The sequence below is a fragment of the Sarcophilus harrisii genome, chromosome 3, assembly GCF_902635505.1.
Source record: "Sarcophilus harrisii chromosome 3, mSarHar1.11, whole genome shotgun sequence".
Taxonomy (NCBI): domain Eukaryota; kingdom Metazoa; phylum Chordata; class Mammalia; order Dasyuromorphia; family Dasyuridae; genus Sarcophilus; species Sarcophilus harrisii.
The window spans coordinates 309,003,274-309,020,900 of NC_045428.1; the positions used below are offsets into that span (position 1 = coordinate 309,003,274).

The 17,627-nt window shown below is 30.9% G+C and overlaps 1 protein-coding gene across 2 annotated transcripts in view; it reads right to left on the bottom strand.

Moving 5' to 3' along the window:
- The window catches only part of STAG1 (stromal antigen 1), a 202,059-nt gene that overhangs the window by 154,248 nt on the left and 30,184 nt on the right, over positions 1 to 17,627 (bottom strand). The window contains exon 4 of one of the 2 annotated variants that reach the window (XM_031959783.1): positions 6,513 to 6,609. The exons of the other annotated variant lie outside the window; for it this stretch is intronic. Within the exon in view, the coding sequence (XP_031815643.1) occupies positions 6,513 to 6,609 (97 nt within the window). The remainder of the gene's footprint in view (positions 1 to 6,512; positions 6,610 to 17,627) is intronic. 2 annotated transcript variants of the gene reach the window in all.

Genomic DNA, 17,627 nt, shown 5'->3' on the forward strand with positions numbered 1-17,627 from the left:
GAAAAAGGGGAGAAATTGCTAAATTGGAAAACAAAATTACTATGAAATCTACCAAAAAATTTGTATTATACTAATGGAAATGTGTACACTAGTATGTTACACACACAGAGAGTAAATAAATACAAGATAATTTCATGTGGAATGAATAAAGATCTTCATAGAGCACATAGTGTTGGAGCTAATCTTTGAAGTAATATGAAGAATATGAGGAAGGAATATAATCAAGACATGGATAATAGTTTAATAGCGGCAGGAGCTGGAATATTATTTGAGGGAGGGACAGAAGATTAATTTGTCCAGATATATGGAGATGTACAGGTGAATTATTAATAACAAGACTGTAAAAGAAGATTATTTCAAAAAGTTTTAAATGTTAAACAGATGCTTAGGAGCTACTACTACTTCCAACAGCCCCTTATGCAATCACCAAAACAGAACACAGAACTTATATTTCTAGAGAATTTTACAATGTCGCCCAAATGTTAAATACTAAAATACTTCATTATGATGTAGAAGCAATTGAGTTTTTGAAGAATTTTCAATAAAGCAAAAATTTCTACTATTTTGAAAATTGCTATATTACACTCCTGGCAACAAATTGCTTTCTGAAAAATAATCCCAGCCAGTTAGGGAGCTTCTAGTAGAAAACTGGCTTGGTGATTATTAATTGGTTGATGATAATTAAAACAAATGACTGTGCATCAAATTAGTGAGTAGATTAAATATTTGATGTATGATCAACATAAAGACGAGGTGTATGAAGCATTAGACATTTCAAAAAACTGAAAATGACAAGCTAAATGTACATACTTTGCCAAACTGACTACACTTAGCAAAGTGGTCAGTTTTGCCATGCATATCAAACTACCATATGTTTCTTCTTAGCAGAATGCTAAAATTCTGCAAAAAATACTGAGAAATGCTTAGCTACATTAGTTCTATGATTTCTTTTAGCTAAAATATGCTGGATTTTGGTATATTCTGTTCATTTTTTAAATTTCTTCTGAATTTTCTTAAAATTTCATTCTTAATTTTTTTATTCTGCCATTTGGATTTTCCCCCCTTCTTTTTTTGAATCAAGTTGATTAAAACTTTATTAATTTTGTTCTTTATCAGTTCCATAGCCTTCTTGGCTTCCATTTAATAAATTTTTCTTGGATTTTCAAGATTTCTTCTTTTCTTTATCTGCCTTCTAATACTTTGGTTACACTTTTATTAAGCCTCATTTCCTATATTGTTCAACTATGTCTTAGAATATGTAACCATATCCAAACATATTTATATGAGACCTAATAAGAAATGTTTTTCTTTCCAGACTGCTTAAAAAGGTGTTTACAAAAATTGATCTTTACATTTTGATACTTTTGCTAGTGTGTCTGAATACATTACTATTTTTATTGCATTAGGATAAGCAAGGGAAGTGCCTAATATTTTACTCACATATACTCTCTCTCTCTCCTAATTTCTCTGTGCCCAGTTTTTGAAAAAAGTGTCATGTGGTGCTCAGAAATATGAACTTTCTTTGATAGTCCCATTCAGATATAAATTCTCTAACAGTTTGTTTAGTTCTATATTCTCTCTTTTGTTTATCTTTTTGTAATATTTTTGGAACTTTGGAAGTAATATATCATCATTTTCCAATGTAGTTCAACTAGTTTTTCCTTTATAAAGGAATATTATGCCACCTGATACATATTTTATTTTTAGTTTATTCTACTATCTCTATATTTTAACGTCTTTATAGAGGCATGAATTGATACTGTTATCCTACCCTAATTAAAGTATAAATTTTTCAATCAATCAATCACAGGCTTTAGAGTGTAAAAAAGTATAAAAAGTCCTTCTAATTATAGTGACCTTGCACAAGTTTCCTGTTCCTATAGACTGAAAAAACTGGACCATAATTCAGGGATCTTATATAAATTTTTAAGATAGAGACCATTAAGAGGCCAGAGGAAACCTGACTTTCTAAAAGTACACCCTTAAGAAGGAACTGTTTTGATGGGGAAAGAAGTCTTAGTTTTGGCCAGATCCCCTTCCCAACCAGCACAAATCCTTTAATCTTTAAACAAACTATAAGCTTCAAATGGGCTAAAGGATTTTTGACTTTACAGATCCATGCTCCTTCCTGCCCTCCTCCATCTCTCCTGCCATCTCACCCCACCCATCTCCCCTGGGGTCTTACTTATTGGTGGGAGTGGAAATTGAGATAAATTTTATATTGACTATATACTATATCTAAGCAACTAAGAAAAGATTGTTTCTGGTCCTTTCTAAGGATATAATGAAAAGGCAAAAGAAGCATGACATTCTCTCTTCCTCTCCCCTTCCCCCACAATGAAGTATAAACTTCAGGATAAATAATGACATTCATTAAATTCTGTGTTCAATGTTTATGCATATGTATTTTACTTCTACTAGATTATACAATCATTACTCTCATGCAAAACTTTTGTGAATGAACTGATGCTGAGTGAAACGAGCAGGGCCAGGAGATCATTATATTCTTCAACAACAATACTACATGATGACCAATTCTGATGGACCTGGCCATCCTCAGCAATGAAATGAACCAAATCAGTCCAATTAAGCAGTAATGAACTGAACCAGCTAAACCCAGGGAAAGAACTCTGGGAGATGACTAAGAACCATTACATTGAATTCTCAATCCCTATATTTTTGCCCACCCGCATTTTTTATTTCCTTCACAGGCTAATTGTACAATATTTCAGAGTCCGATTCTTTTTGTACAGCAAAATAACGGTTTGGTCATGTATACTTATTGTGTATCTAATTTATATTTTAATATATTTAACATCTACTGGTCATCCTGCCATCTGGGGGAGGGGGTGGGGGGAAGGAGGGGAAAAATTGGAACAAGAGGTTTGGCAATTGTCAATGCTGTAAAGTTATCCATACATATAACCTGTAAATAAAAGACTATTAAAATAAATTAAAAAAAAAACCCTTTGTGAAATCTTAAAGAATTTTAAATATAAATTATTTTGATCTCCCCTTCATAATACCAACCAAAAAACTGATTCTCATAAATTATCTGTTGAGTGATAAATTTTAAAAAGTGTGATTCTGTATCATTCAAAAAGTATGACATTCACTCAGAAAATAATCAACATGATTAGGGAGGCAGGGTTATGAGTTAACAAAGGGAATCACTACTGCCACTATCAGAATGCTCATCTATTAAGTCTGTCATATACTGTTTTTTTTAGAAAGTACATTTTCTTACACATCAGAACATAGCATGAGAATTCTATGTGAAATTCGATCTCCATTTCATATTGCTAGTTAAAAAAACAACAATCTACGTACTGTACAAGTAACTTTCAAAATGGTCTACTGGGCTATGCTTCCTTTTCAACTTCCTTGTTCTCTTCTATGTATTTTTTATAAATGTTACAATGGTCCTACTTTTTGGGCATTACTATTGGTAACATTTCCTCCCTCCTGCTTTGTCCTTTCCCATTCCAACTGAGAGAAACAGGATTAATAATAGATGATAAATAAATGTTTACTTGATTTTAAATGTTGTTGAATTTGTATAAATTCACCTTCTTTATAGTGAATACTTCCTTGGATAAAATGCTATAGTGTCTTGACTAAATTCTTTTTTTTAATTTTCATTAATCAGATTAATTTTTTTCTTGTTTTATGTTTTTTTAGTTTGGATTTTAAAAATTACAGAACTTCATAAGATGCATTTGGTGGAGTACTCCCTTTTACACATATTGAGAATGTTTTGTTAAATTAGCTATTGTTTAAATGTTTGAAGGTATTTCATTGATAAATCATCTTAGACTAGGGTCCCTCCCTTATAATATATCATTCATGGCTTGCTTTTAATGATTTAAGATTTTTACAAAATATGTTAATAGAATATTCTATTTAGCATAAATTTTTCTGGAATATAATTTTAAATAATAATGTTAGATAATTATTTTTCATTTTCTTGACCTTGATTGTGAGGTAAAATCATGAGATTCCTTGAAAAAAATAAGATTTATAAATATTTAACGATTATGAAAAAAGGAGACATATATTCACTAAAATTATATTTCTCTGTCATAGAAGATGTCCCATACAACATTCAAATATAATAGGCATTGCCTAGAAATGGTAAATTTCACCATATGCTCCAGTTTTTAGATGACATCGCACCAAGGCATGGATCTTTGCAAAGCCTAATATACTAAATGAGATCCAAAATAATATAAAAATTTATCCTACCTACATCCCACATACACATGGAGTGGGATGGACAAGTCATAGAACTGCTAATAATATCTTAGATAGACGTTACAGATGGATAATGAACTGGGCCCAAATGTGAATAATGAGGAGGGGACTGTATTGCTAAAACTGTATCATTTATAATGATCCCAAGCTTCTCTGTGAAATACTCATTTTTTAAATCTTTTTTTTTTTCTCAAATCATGTCATAAGAATACCTCTGAAGAGAACACTTTCTGAAGAATAAGAGGTAACCCAAAAGACAGTCAAAAGATACAATTTTGACATTGGTATGTTCCATTCCTAGTCAGAATAAATTCTAGGAATATGGAAGTTTTAGTTCTACTATATTCTTCCCAGGTGTGATCCTATCTGGAGAGCTGGTTTTAGTTCTGCATATTACCTTTTAGAAAGAACATTAATAAACCACAGATTATCCAAATAAGGGCAACCAAAGTAGAAAAAGGCCTTAACTCCATAACATATGAAAAAAAGTTGAAGGAACTGTGATTACACATACACAGAAAAAAGGTTAAAACAAGATATAACAGCTACCTAAAAAATATTTCTAAAGAGATTAGACTTGTCCTGTCTGGCCCCAGAAAATACAATCAAGTTAAGAACTGCAGAAAGGCAAAAATTAAACCTGACTTAAGAAAATATTTTAACAAATAAATTGTCCAAAATTAGAATGGTCTCCCTGGGGACCTGGTGGATTCTTCCTCAAAATAAGCTTTTAAGCTGAGACTGAATGAGCACTTATTGGCTATATTGTTCTGGGAGCTCTTTTTCAAGTATAGCTAGACTAGGCAAGACAACTACTAAGGTTACCTACCAACTCTGAAATTCTGATACTTACTAGCAATAAAGTATTTCATAGGAGAAGAAAAAAAATGGAGAGTGGGTGGGAGGAAAGGAGCTAGTTTTATAGCTTGAGTGATATAGAACAGATGGAAAGCTTATATATTTCACAGATTATCACAGATACAATGTCAAGAAAGGCCCCTATTATATTCAGTAGGTTACTTGTATTTAAGTTAAGCTGTGGTAAACTTAAAAACATTTTTTTAACTAGGCTTGTGCCTGATAAAGCACAGTTCATTAAAAGACTCATAGTTTAAAAGGACCTTCTAGAATTTGTATTCTATTAGCAAGATTTGTAAAATAAAGGCCACTTCTATACATCAGGAAGGCACCACAAAAAGATTAAAAGAATACTGAATTAAATAAAGCATTTAAATCCAGGTGGCCAGATAATTATGAGGGATTTTTTGTGCTTAGGAAACTAGGCAAAAGGGAGAAAGGTAAAGTTTATTGATCAAAGATTTATTCTGGTTGTTATCGACAATTTCAAACATCTAATAAAAAATAACATTAAGATAATGAATAACATTATAATATAATAATGGATTAACAATTTAAATAAAAATAAATTATAGATCCAAGTTGAAAATGTAAAATGATTGTGTAATGGAGAACGTAAACTTAGAGCAAAAAGATAAAAAAGAGATGTTAAAGAAATCCTGGGAGTTATGTTATGATACATACCATGGAAAAAGTTAAGCCAAGAAAAGGCCAATTGATAATATTAGATCCTGACATCCAAAACAGAGGTGTATTTGTCAACAAAACAATTGGAAGATAGTTTTCTAGTTAAGTACTGACCTTAGAGAGGGTAAGAAACAATTATTTCCATATAATGAAATAGAGGAAGGAAGTTACAATTACCATTAGTGTCTGAGCTGGGATTTATCTAGCACACACTAGTAAAGAACCAAAGAACAGTTTTAAAAGTACAACAATTACTCTAAATGAGCACGTTTTCAATCAAGATAAGGAAAGTTACATTAAATTTAATTAATTTCAATTAATACAGCAGGGAAGAAATTATTGCTAGTGTTGTTATTGATAATAGTTTCTAAACAAGCAAAATTGAATATTCAAAACAGTCCAGAATGAACTATAAGATGAAAATATAGATTTATATTTAAATAAATTTCACTTTAAATTTTTGAAAATTTTCTTATTTCTGTAACAGAACTAAAGCTGAACATAAATCTATTTGAACTTCATATAACTTTTTAAGATCAAAAATTTACTTTGTCATAAAGATGCCAGAAACACATCACATGCAAATAATTTGCTATAAAAATAAGAGATGGATTAGCATTCCATTTTCCACATAATAAAACAAGGTTACTAAAATGTACATTTAGACCAATAGTTGAGTTGTTTTGTAACACTTTTTTTGTAAGATTCTGTACCTCGACATCCTGAACACTGGATAAAGAAGTTGATTAAATCCAGAAGTGCTATATCCCTGTCCTGCTTATATGATTCAATCCAGTCATCCACCACAGACTGTCAAGAAAAAAGAAAAACAAAAAACAACAACAACAAAAATGAGAACCTTAGCAAAATACACTTTTCAGAGCAATAAACATTTAAAGACATTATGGTATTTTTCTTCCTACATGAAGGAGGAAATTATTTTCTTGAAATTATTTTGATGTAGACAAATGTAAAAGAATTGTCTTTCATTTTCACAGGAAAACCAAAATCAGACAAACCCTCCATTAAGAAGCTGAACCATTAGAGAACAAAATCCTCACCTGCAAATATTGGTATAATTCTACAAGGGATAAACGGGATTCAATTATTTTTAAAGTAAAAATGACCTTAAGTAAGTATTAGGGATCTAGGTTATATCTTTGACAATAGAAAAGAAAGGTGAAAATAAGAATCTGGCAACAATTTAAGTGTAAGTTGAGTATTCTTTTTATTATTTTCACTGTTAAAAATTGATAGAAAAAATGGTCATTTTTTTAAACAACTGTGAATAGGGAAACAAAAAAAATTGCAGAAGAAAAAAACAGACAATTTGATTTCACAGAGTTTAAAATCTTAGCAGAAACAAAATCTTTTAGTTAAAATCATGGGTTTTTCTTTTTCTTTTTTTTTAAATAAAGCCTTTTATTTTCAAACCATATGCATGGATAATTTGACAACACTGACTCTTGCATAGCCTTGAGTTTCAGATTTTCTCCTCCTTTCCCCCATTCCCTCCCCTAGATGGCAAGCAATTCAATATATGTTAAACGTTAAAATATGTTAAATCCAATATGTATAAACATATTTATACAAGAGAAGAAGTATTCTGCCAAAAATTTAAGTGTTAAGTAGAAGCATTCTTAGGCCAATCTGTTTTTAGAGGAAAGAATTGTAATTGTTTTCTAAAAATTTTTCACTTTTTAATATGGACAAATCCAAGATAATTTACCAACAAATTCATCTCTCTAAAAATTATAAAAAATATAAATTAACAAAGATTATACCATGTGGCATGAGGATATTTAATATAGCTTTATTCTTAGTCAAGACTTAAATTTTTCATCATTCTTCCTAAGTTTAAGCTGTTCCTTTGTAAATAAATCATACTTCTAATAATATGTTGAATGTTTATTCTTATGTAAGGATTTATTTAGAAAAGGATAAATCCAGATGTGATGACAGAACCAACCAAAAAAATTGGTATATCAATTGCTGGGTATATCAACCATAAACTATAAATCAATGAATCTTATATACAAGTAATCATGAAACAATTAAGAAAGTCTTAGATTATACAGTGTGTCTTAGCTGAAACAGAATATTCTAAATGGCCAAAGGAGCTTCTGTTCTGTAACTTAAGTTCTACATGCTTTAATACCACATTTACATCCAATACATTGGGAAAAGTACTCTGATTTAACTGAACTTCAGAATTTTAAATAAAGAACACTTGAGATCATATATGTAAATCCTTTCAAAATAAAGAAACTAAAAGTCCCTAGGAAACTGACTTACTCTAAAATGACACAGAAACACAATGGAAGGAAGAGCTAAATCTAAAAACTAGATTTAATATAGACTGATACACTATTTGGGTAAATAGATTTTTACATTTTTAATGTGGTATCCATTCAACAATTAGTTATTAAACAACTATTATATGGATAATATAATTATCCATGCTGAGGAAAAATAATTAAGAATTGATCTCTTGTCATCACATATAGTAAAGCTAAGAGGGGGATAACCCATTTAATAACTTAACTTCTCCCTCAGGTTTCTAAGCAATTCTTTAAGACTATACACTGCAGAGCAGATTTGGAACTATATTGATAGCGGAAATTTTCTAATCTGGATGTTCACCATAATATTGAATTCATCAGTCCTTAATCCATATCCCAATTCTTGGTCTTTTATTTGCTGATTCAACTTTTGCATCTTTTTGAAAAACAGAGACATTATATGCTCTGTTCCCTACTGAAATGTGTGAAGGAAGAGGGAAGACTTGGAATTTTCATTTCTTCCACTTCTGTTCCTTTCACATAACTGCTGATAGTTACTGTAAAGCCAAGCCAGAAAGCAGCACTTTTCTTTCTGATTGGAATAACATATTTTTATGTTAGAATTTCATTCCTAAGCACCATCAAACCTGGTCCAATATACCCTGTAGAATTTTATGTGAAACACTGGATCCACTTATTTTTCCTTTTACCCTTCTGAAATCTCCTTTCCTTAAGGTAGTTGTGCATAGTGAACAGAGGGTAGGTCTTTAAGCCAGAAAGGGCGATTCTATGTTTTAACACCCTAACTGTATGATTCTGGGCAAATCATTTATTTGCCTTCTTAGTTCTCTAGACAGCTCTAAAACTGTAACATACACAACAGAAGTTGACTTTCATTGCTGGAGTGTTTCTACATCAGAGAGTGCCCTATAACAATGTTATCACAAGACAAACCACTAAGTCCATCTCCTCAAAGTTAGAGCATATACGATTATTAGGCAAGTAGCATAGTGGTAAACTAGGACTCAAGAAAGCCTGAGTTTCAATTCTGCCTCAGATAATTACAAACTACACATGCTGGGCAAGTCACAATCTCTTTAACCCAGTTTTCTACTTTGTAAAAAGGGATAATAATGGCACCTATCAAACAAGTTTATGTGGAGAATTAAAATTAACACATTTAAAGTGGTTCACAAATCTTATATGCACACACACACACACACACACACAGCTATTACTATTACATGTCAGAGTATATTCAGAATTCCCCTTTTTTCACAAAATTTTAAAGACAGAACGACCACTACCTTCCAGTTTCTAAACTTTGTAATTCAGCAATCAGTACTTTCTCATAAGTTTTTTTAAAAAATCAGTTTTACCCTTTTTCCTTGCTAAGTTTTAATGAATGAAATTATCAAAGTTATAAGTTACTGTATCTGGAACAAATAATGTTCAAGGAAACATCCAGATAACACCACTGTAATAAACAATGCTATTTTCTATTCCTTTTATGTACTACTTCATTTGAATAATATGAAAAAGTCATATTTCCAATCATGCACCTAATCCCACTGATCTCAATGATGCCCATAATATGAATTTGCCTCCCACAGAATATACTATATTGTATACTATATGATCTTGGTACTGCCATCTTCTCTTTTATTTTCATTTTTTCTGTTTTTAATCACTTCATTCTCATTACTTTTAATAGTGAATTTCCAGGCTCAATCCTTTGGTTGACTGCTTTTACTTGTTCTATAATTTCTCCCTCAGGAATTTCTTCAAATATAGGATGAGAACTTATGTGAGAGGTACTATGCTAGAGGCAGTAGAGAAAATAAAGACACAAATTCAATTCAACAGGACAGACAAAAATAGCTATAGCACTTCAGAGAAGAAAGAGTACATCAGGCTGGGTTTTGCAGGAAAGCTTTATGTTAGGAGGAGAATTTGATCTAAGTCTTAAAGGATAGGTAAGGAGAAAGATGTAGGCATTATTAGATTATGGATTTAAAACTGGAAAGGACCTTAGAGGTCATGTTGTCTATTCCCTTTATTTTATAGATCAATAATTGATGTCCAAAATCACAAAGGAATGTTGCATTCTAAATAAAACCATAAAAATATGGAAATAGTCTGGGGAACAGTGACTTAGTATTTTTGAAGCAAAAGATAAACATAGGAAATATTAAGGGATAGTTTTGAAGAAAGGCACAGTATACAGTATAATCTTGAATGGCTGACTAAACAAGAGTGGATTTTATTCAAGAGGTAATGATGCTTCTGTTAAAATTATGAAAAGAGAATTTAAGGAAAGTTACTGTAAAAATATTAATAATCTAATTTAGTTTAATAATACTATTATCAGTCAGATTTTTTTTTTTGCACCAGAATAAATAATGGAAGTAAAATAGGACCATGTATGCTGTTGAAAATATCAGTAGGCTTCCTATTTTTCTTGAATGTTATTATTGCTGATAATTTGAAGTGCCAGAATTCTTTCACAAATCTGATGTTTATATGGCACAAGCATTAAGTGACTAAAGTTACAGTGGATTATACTTATAATGGCTCAAACAACTTATGGGATATATAATTGATGGGAGTTACTTGGGGGTGAATGTTTTCCACCCAAAATACCACTTCTTGAACACTGTTTTTTCCCCATAACAGATGCTCCAAAAATGTTTATCAGTGATCTCCTTATATTAGAAATAGTAGATTGTGTACACTTATGAAAAGTAGGATACCAATGGCTGCAATAGCATTAGCTTTTTGCATAATAGCCAAAAACATATTAATTAATAACAGTGGAAGGAACCCTACAGAGTTTTAAGAAAACTTGATTTTATAGTCCAGTTATACATTATTGGCAGAATTCAATCCTCTGGGAGGAAAAAAATCTTAGGGTGAAAGATTACATATTTCACTTGTTAAATATTAGGATAGCAGCAGAAGGCAGCAAATATTCAAAAATAAATAATAATTGAAATAAGAATCAAATGTGTCTGAAACATTTTTAATGTTTAAAATTTTTCAGTAATAAACCAAACTGTATGAACCTTTTAGAAGTGGTTTTTTTGTCCCCAACTTTTCTGAGGTTCCTAAAAGCAAGAAGGCTTTTAGGGGACATCCTATATACTGAGGCAGAATATAACCCATCCACACTCGTACAGAGGACCAAACACACAGAAGACTTCTCTAATTTTTAATACCTCATAAATACCAGTGCATCAATTTGTTGCCTCATGCTTTTAGTACATTATCAGCCCACTTAACTTTGTAATGTTATTTCTGAAGCATAAGACAATAACTTCTTGAAGCAGAACTGGAAGAGACAAAGATAATCTATTCAAATATTTTAATTTTAAATTGAAGCTCAAGAGACATTTAACTACTTGCCCAAGGTCAAAAAAGGTAGCAATAGAGAAAAAATCCTTGCATGTGTTAGTTAGTGCTAGTAATAAGATGAAAACTTTGTATACAAGTCATAAATCTTTTCATTGCACTTTGAATGTCATGTAGTTTCTAATGTTAGTCATAGCTCTCTATGATTTGTTCTATATAGCATCAAAGAGTATTGATTTAAATGATTAGTTAATGTCAGGGAATATTTGGCAATCATTATAAATGCTAAAAAATTTCCCAAATGTTATCCTTCTTTATTTTCCTCCCTCAATCCAAATATAGGTCCCTTAATCATCTATTTAATTATAAATTTTTAGTCATGTCCCTTCCACAAAAGGAAAAAAAAGTCAAAATGTCTGAAAATTTCTTCACTGCTGTCAACAACCACAAAAATAATCCGTGAACTCTTATGTCATAAGAGTTCATCATTTTCATCATTTGAAGCTACCTGGGAATTGATTACTCTTAGCTACCTCTGTTTATCATAGTTTAAAACTATACAAGCTTAGGGTACTTAGCAATGTCGTGAATCATTTTCTATTTCAGAATAGAACTGATTACTTGTGATGTAGTTATACATACAACAATAAGTCTCAAGCTTGATGGTGAGATAGAAGCAACATATCTAATTTATCTCTTTGTTTTTTGTGGGTACGGAACTGTTGGTTTTCAAAATACTAATAAATATTTCTCATACTTTACAGATAAAGAAACTAAGGCACAGAGGAGCTAAGGGAACTGTTTGGAACAATACTGCTAAGTGCAAGTCCTACTTTAAGACCATTGTTTTCCTTACTCTATCACTCAGTGTTTCATCAAAGAGGAATGAGACAAATACAAAATTATTAGTTAGTAGAATGAAAAATTATGAGAAGATGGCAGAATTTTAGGATCAAGAGAAGTTCCTTAAAAACACTCCAAAAAAAGTTCTAAAAATATAACAAAAGGTATAATGACATAGAAAATCAAAGAAAATGAGTAGTAACTTCCCATTCAATAAGAGGATATTTTTTTAAAATCCATAAACCATCAAATTTCTATTGAACTATTGAGTGTAGACAAACTAAAATAAATAGAAAACAAAGTGGAGAAAATAGTCTGGTCCTACAGGAGACAGACCAGAGCAGCACACAGCATCAAGAAATTCAGAATTTCCATCTGGGACAAAACACTAGTTAACCTAAAGTCAGAGCAAAACCTAATTAAATGATTCATGTCCATATATGTAGTAAGAAAAAGAACCAAAGCAGCGCTCAGACTTGAATGACCTAAGGACTCCATTTGTAGAAATTCTTCCTCCAAGTCACTAAATGCCCTTTAAACCATTGACACAACTTTTAGCTCCATACCCCTGAGATTAAAAAATCCAGAAGAGGAAAAGCAAAACACACCACATTTTTTTTTAAATAGCAAATAATTGGAAAATAAGAGAGAACTTATCTACTAAGGAATGACTAAACAAATTACGGTACATAAATGTAATATAATAGAATATTATATTATCAGACATCACAAAATATATGGTTTCAGAGAAAATCTGTATGAACTGGTTTAGAATGAAATGAGCAGAGATAGAAAAATTACATAAGAACAACATTAGAAAGAAAAACAACAGAAACATTTGAGAACTCTTTTAATTTAATGAAAAGATGCCAAAGAAATTTCCTTTTACATATTGTTTTTGGCATCCTCTTCAGGTCCCAATGACTTAAATAAGCCCTCTGATCAAAAGTGATCTACAGAACATTTCAAATGTTCAAATATTCTAAACTCAATATGTTTAAAACCCAACACACCATCTTTCTCCTTAAAACCTTTCCCTTTTCTAAATTCCTTTATGGAAGTTAGTCAATAAGCATTTTTTAAGTTCCCAGGCTACAAAGAAAAACAAAACAATGTTTTTTTTCCTTCAAGAAGCTCATATTCTTAAAGGTTGAGGTAAACAAATAAACATGTATAAATGAGTTATATATACGGGAAAAGGTAAAAAATTAAGAGAAGGAACATTGTAGATTAAGAGACTGGGAAAGGCTAAAAGGAAGCCAGAAGGAGAGAGAGCATTCCACATTTCTTGGGAACAGGGATTATTCTACTATTGGCAATTGTATTCCCCAGTACCTACTACAGCACCGGACACATAATACAACAAGTATTCTTAATAAATACTTGCTGAAGAACAGACATGAATGATGAGAAGTGAAAAGGACAGTTCAAACAGGTAGAGTACCAATAGAAGACAGTGTCAGGAGGACAGAATTGAGAGAATAAAATAACCTGTAAGAGAATGCAGTCAATAAAGTCAAAAGTTATAGAGACATCAAGGAGAAGGACTCAAAAAAAGAACCTCAATTTGGAAATTAAGAGATTGCCAATAATTTGAAAATTATTCAAATGATACATTTCCTATATTAACAGTTCAAAATAGAGGTCAATCAAATACCTTCAGAGAGGAAATTCAGTAACAATCAAGGAGAAGAGGCCAACTAATATATAATGAAAAGTGTGTTGAACCTGAAGTCAGGTGACCTTTAACACCAGGCATCAATGTGGATCTGATCAAGTCATTCAAACTTTCTGATTTTTTCCATAGGTAAAAGTACTGGCATACCTCCCTTCATACAGTAGTATTATTATGAAGACAATGCTTCATAAAAATTCTTTATCATAAATAAAAATTCTTTATCATAAATCATATGCTACAGGTATGTATGAAACATGAAAATTGTCATAACAGAAAACAAAGAATTGAAATATATTAAAACTTAAGATCAATTTCAAAATCAGTTTTATTACCACAATACAAAAAATATTTTATTCATTGAAGCAGAAAATGGTATAGTAGGCAAGACTGCTAAGCCTGGAGTTAGAAAGGCCTGAGTTAATAAAATACAGATTAACATATTAGCTATGAGACCCTGGGCAAGTCACTAAGCTTCAGATTTTTCAACTTTTGTAAAAAGGAAATCATACTAGCATCAACCTGCCAAGATTGTTGTGAGATCAAATGCAATGTTTGTAAAATGATGAACAAAAAAAAAATTTAAATATTTTCAAATAGCAATCATTAAGTCAAAATTATAATTTTAAAATCATTATGATTTTTTAAAAATAACTTCTTAAGCTTTTGTGTACTTTAAAAATTGAAAGACATCAAGAAATGAATTGGTACTGATCACAGTAATAGGAATAGGAGAAGAAACTTTATACGGGCAATGTCATAGCGTGCCATGATATGAGCAAGCAATAATAAAAAAGCAACTTTAATTATCTGTCTTAATACATCATGAAATTTTACTAAATTAAGAAAACAATGAGCAAAATGAACAAAATCAATTTTCCTTCTTCTCTTTTCCCCTGTTTTCTCAAGTATAATGATAATCAATTTAATAGCCATTATGAGAAATATTTTTAAAAATCAACATCATTTAGTGGCTCGATTGGGTAATCAGAAAAACTGATAGTGCCATGTTTGTGACTGAAGAACTGGTTTGCTTCTTAGTTGAAGTTAGTAAAGCTTTAGAATACCTATTATATTATATTGTATAAAAATGAATGTTTATTAATTTATCAATCTATGAACAATTTCCCATAAACCAAAAAACCATCATAGTCAGCTGAATTCTCAATTTTTGTTTACATTATTTTTAGTCTGTGTTTTATTTGATTTTTAGTCTTATCAAACTTCTTTAGGGAAAGAAGAAATGAGAATAAAGATTATGTTGACTTTCATAGAAATAGATATACATAAGATAATTAGGAAAACTATTAGCTGCCATTTTTTATATATTAAGGAAATGATTGCTCAGCTTTTAGCTACTTTAGACTGCTGTTCTCCACATTTCTCCTGATACCTACACCACCAGGATGAAGCCTAGCATATAGCTCCATCAATTGGTGGTGAGCAAGCATTTTAAAAAATTCTAAATAATAAATAGCCAAGAGAATATCTATCAGTCTAACCCTATTGCTAAAAAGCTCAGATTAAAGTTTTTCTGTGATGGGAGAAAAATTACACACAAACTTTATCTTAGTTTCATATCACATATTGCTTCAAGAAAAGTTCATAATTCCAACTTTTCTTTAACCTAAAAAACATCAAGGATATCTTAACTAAATTAAAAAAAAAATCTATCCCAACTGGGAATTTAAACATAACTTTTTGACAAAGAATGTTAAAGAAAATTAACAAGGATACCATAAATTGAAAGATCAGAACAAAAAACTCAAAACAAACCAAAACACCCTCAATAGTTCACTTTTGTTTAAATGTATTCATTGCTCACACAGGTGAAGCATAAATATTATTTACAACAACAATTCATAACAGACATTTACACATGATAACCCAAAACACCACGTCTTAAAATTCCACAATAACATTCAGCCAATTACCAGAGACACAAATATAACTGAAGAATATTAGCAATGGAACTACTGACTTCTAAAAGCATTTATTTTTGTACAGAATATTCCGATGGCAGCAATCAATATTAGGGCACTAAGTTTATCACTTACATACACATCCTTTCTCTTAAATGGATTCTATCTAATTCCTTCAATAGTGGCATGATCATAGGTGCTAATTAGTTCAACAAATATTTATTAATCTCCTATTATATACAGAAGACCACACAGGCAATACTAAATTAAATAAGAAATATCATATATATAACATAAAGTTAACAAAAGTTAGTAAGCTGTATGAAAGTCAGCCAAAAGAAAAAAATGACTTAAGATTATTCTAACAAAAAGATGCAAATCAAGTACCAGTCTGAGAGGATTAGGAAAGACTTCATTATAAGTATGGCATTTGAATTTGTATTTAAAGGATGAATAGACTTTCAGTCAACATAGATCCAAGAGAGAAAGTAAAATTAGTTCAGCAAAAGCACTGAATTGGAACAGTGTAGGACATTAAATTAGAGGGGAAAAAAAAAAAAGAATTATTGAAGTGGCCATTAGTCCAATTTGTCTGGAACTTACTGCACACGGACAGTTATGAAAGTAAGAAAATATAAATTAGCATTTCAATGCAATGCCAAGAAAATCCAGCCAGAAGAGTTAGAGAAATTCTATTTAAGATAACTACAAAGTAAAGACTTTTACTTTTGTTTTAAAAATAAAAATTAGAGTCTTCTATTTTTCAAGTGAATATTTTAAGCATTATTTGAGACAATCTTATCAAACTGGCTGCAAAGGGAATAACATACTTTGTTAACCCTTTAGGAATGTAGGAGGAGAAAAGGAAAAGAAAAGGGGAAGATAATAGAAGAGAGTGCTAAAGCCGAAGGGAAAAGGCATGAAAAGGGGGAGGGGGCTCATAGGGGTTAGAATGGGGAGACAGATTGGTCAGAAGCAAAACACTGGTGAGGAGAGAAAGGGGGAAAAAAAGAGAAAAGTATAACTTGAATAAATAGGATGGCTGAAAATGCAGAGTAATTTTAACTGTGAATGTGAATGAGATGAACTCTCCCATAAAACAGAAGTGGACAGCAAATGCATTAAAAGTCAGAATCCTAAAATATGTTGTTTACAAGAAACACATCTGAAAACGAGAAATACATACAGAGTAAAGATAAAAAGTTGGAGTTGAAGGGGAAAAAAAAGTAGTGATAGCAATCCTGATCTCAAATCAAACAAAAGCAAAACCAGATCTAATTAAAAGAGATAAGGAAGGAAACTATATCATGCTGAAGGATACTATAGACAATGAAGTATGAACCATGTGGTATAAGATCCAAATTTACAAGTGAAGAAATTAAGAGAGCTGCAAGAAGAATTAGACATCAAAACTATTCTCGGGGGGATTCTCAACCATATTCTGTCAAAACTAGATAAATTCAATAGATGCAGAAAAAGCATTTGGCAAAATACAATATCCATTCCTTTTAAAAACACTAAACACCAGGAACAAATGGAATTTTCTTAAAATGACAAGTAGTATCTATCTATCTAAAATCACCAGCAAAAATTATAATAGGGATAATCTAATAACATTCCCAATAAGATAAGGTATGAAACAAGGTTGCCCATTATTATCACTACTATTCAACATTGTATTAAAAATATTAGCTTTAGCAACGAGAAGAAAAAAGAAATTGAAAGAATTAGAAAAGATAATTTGGAAACAAAACT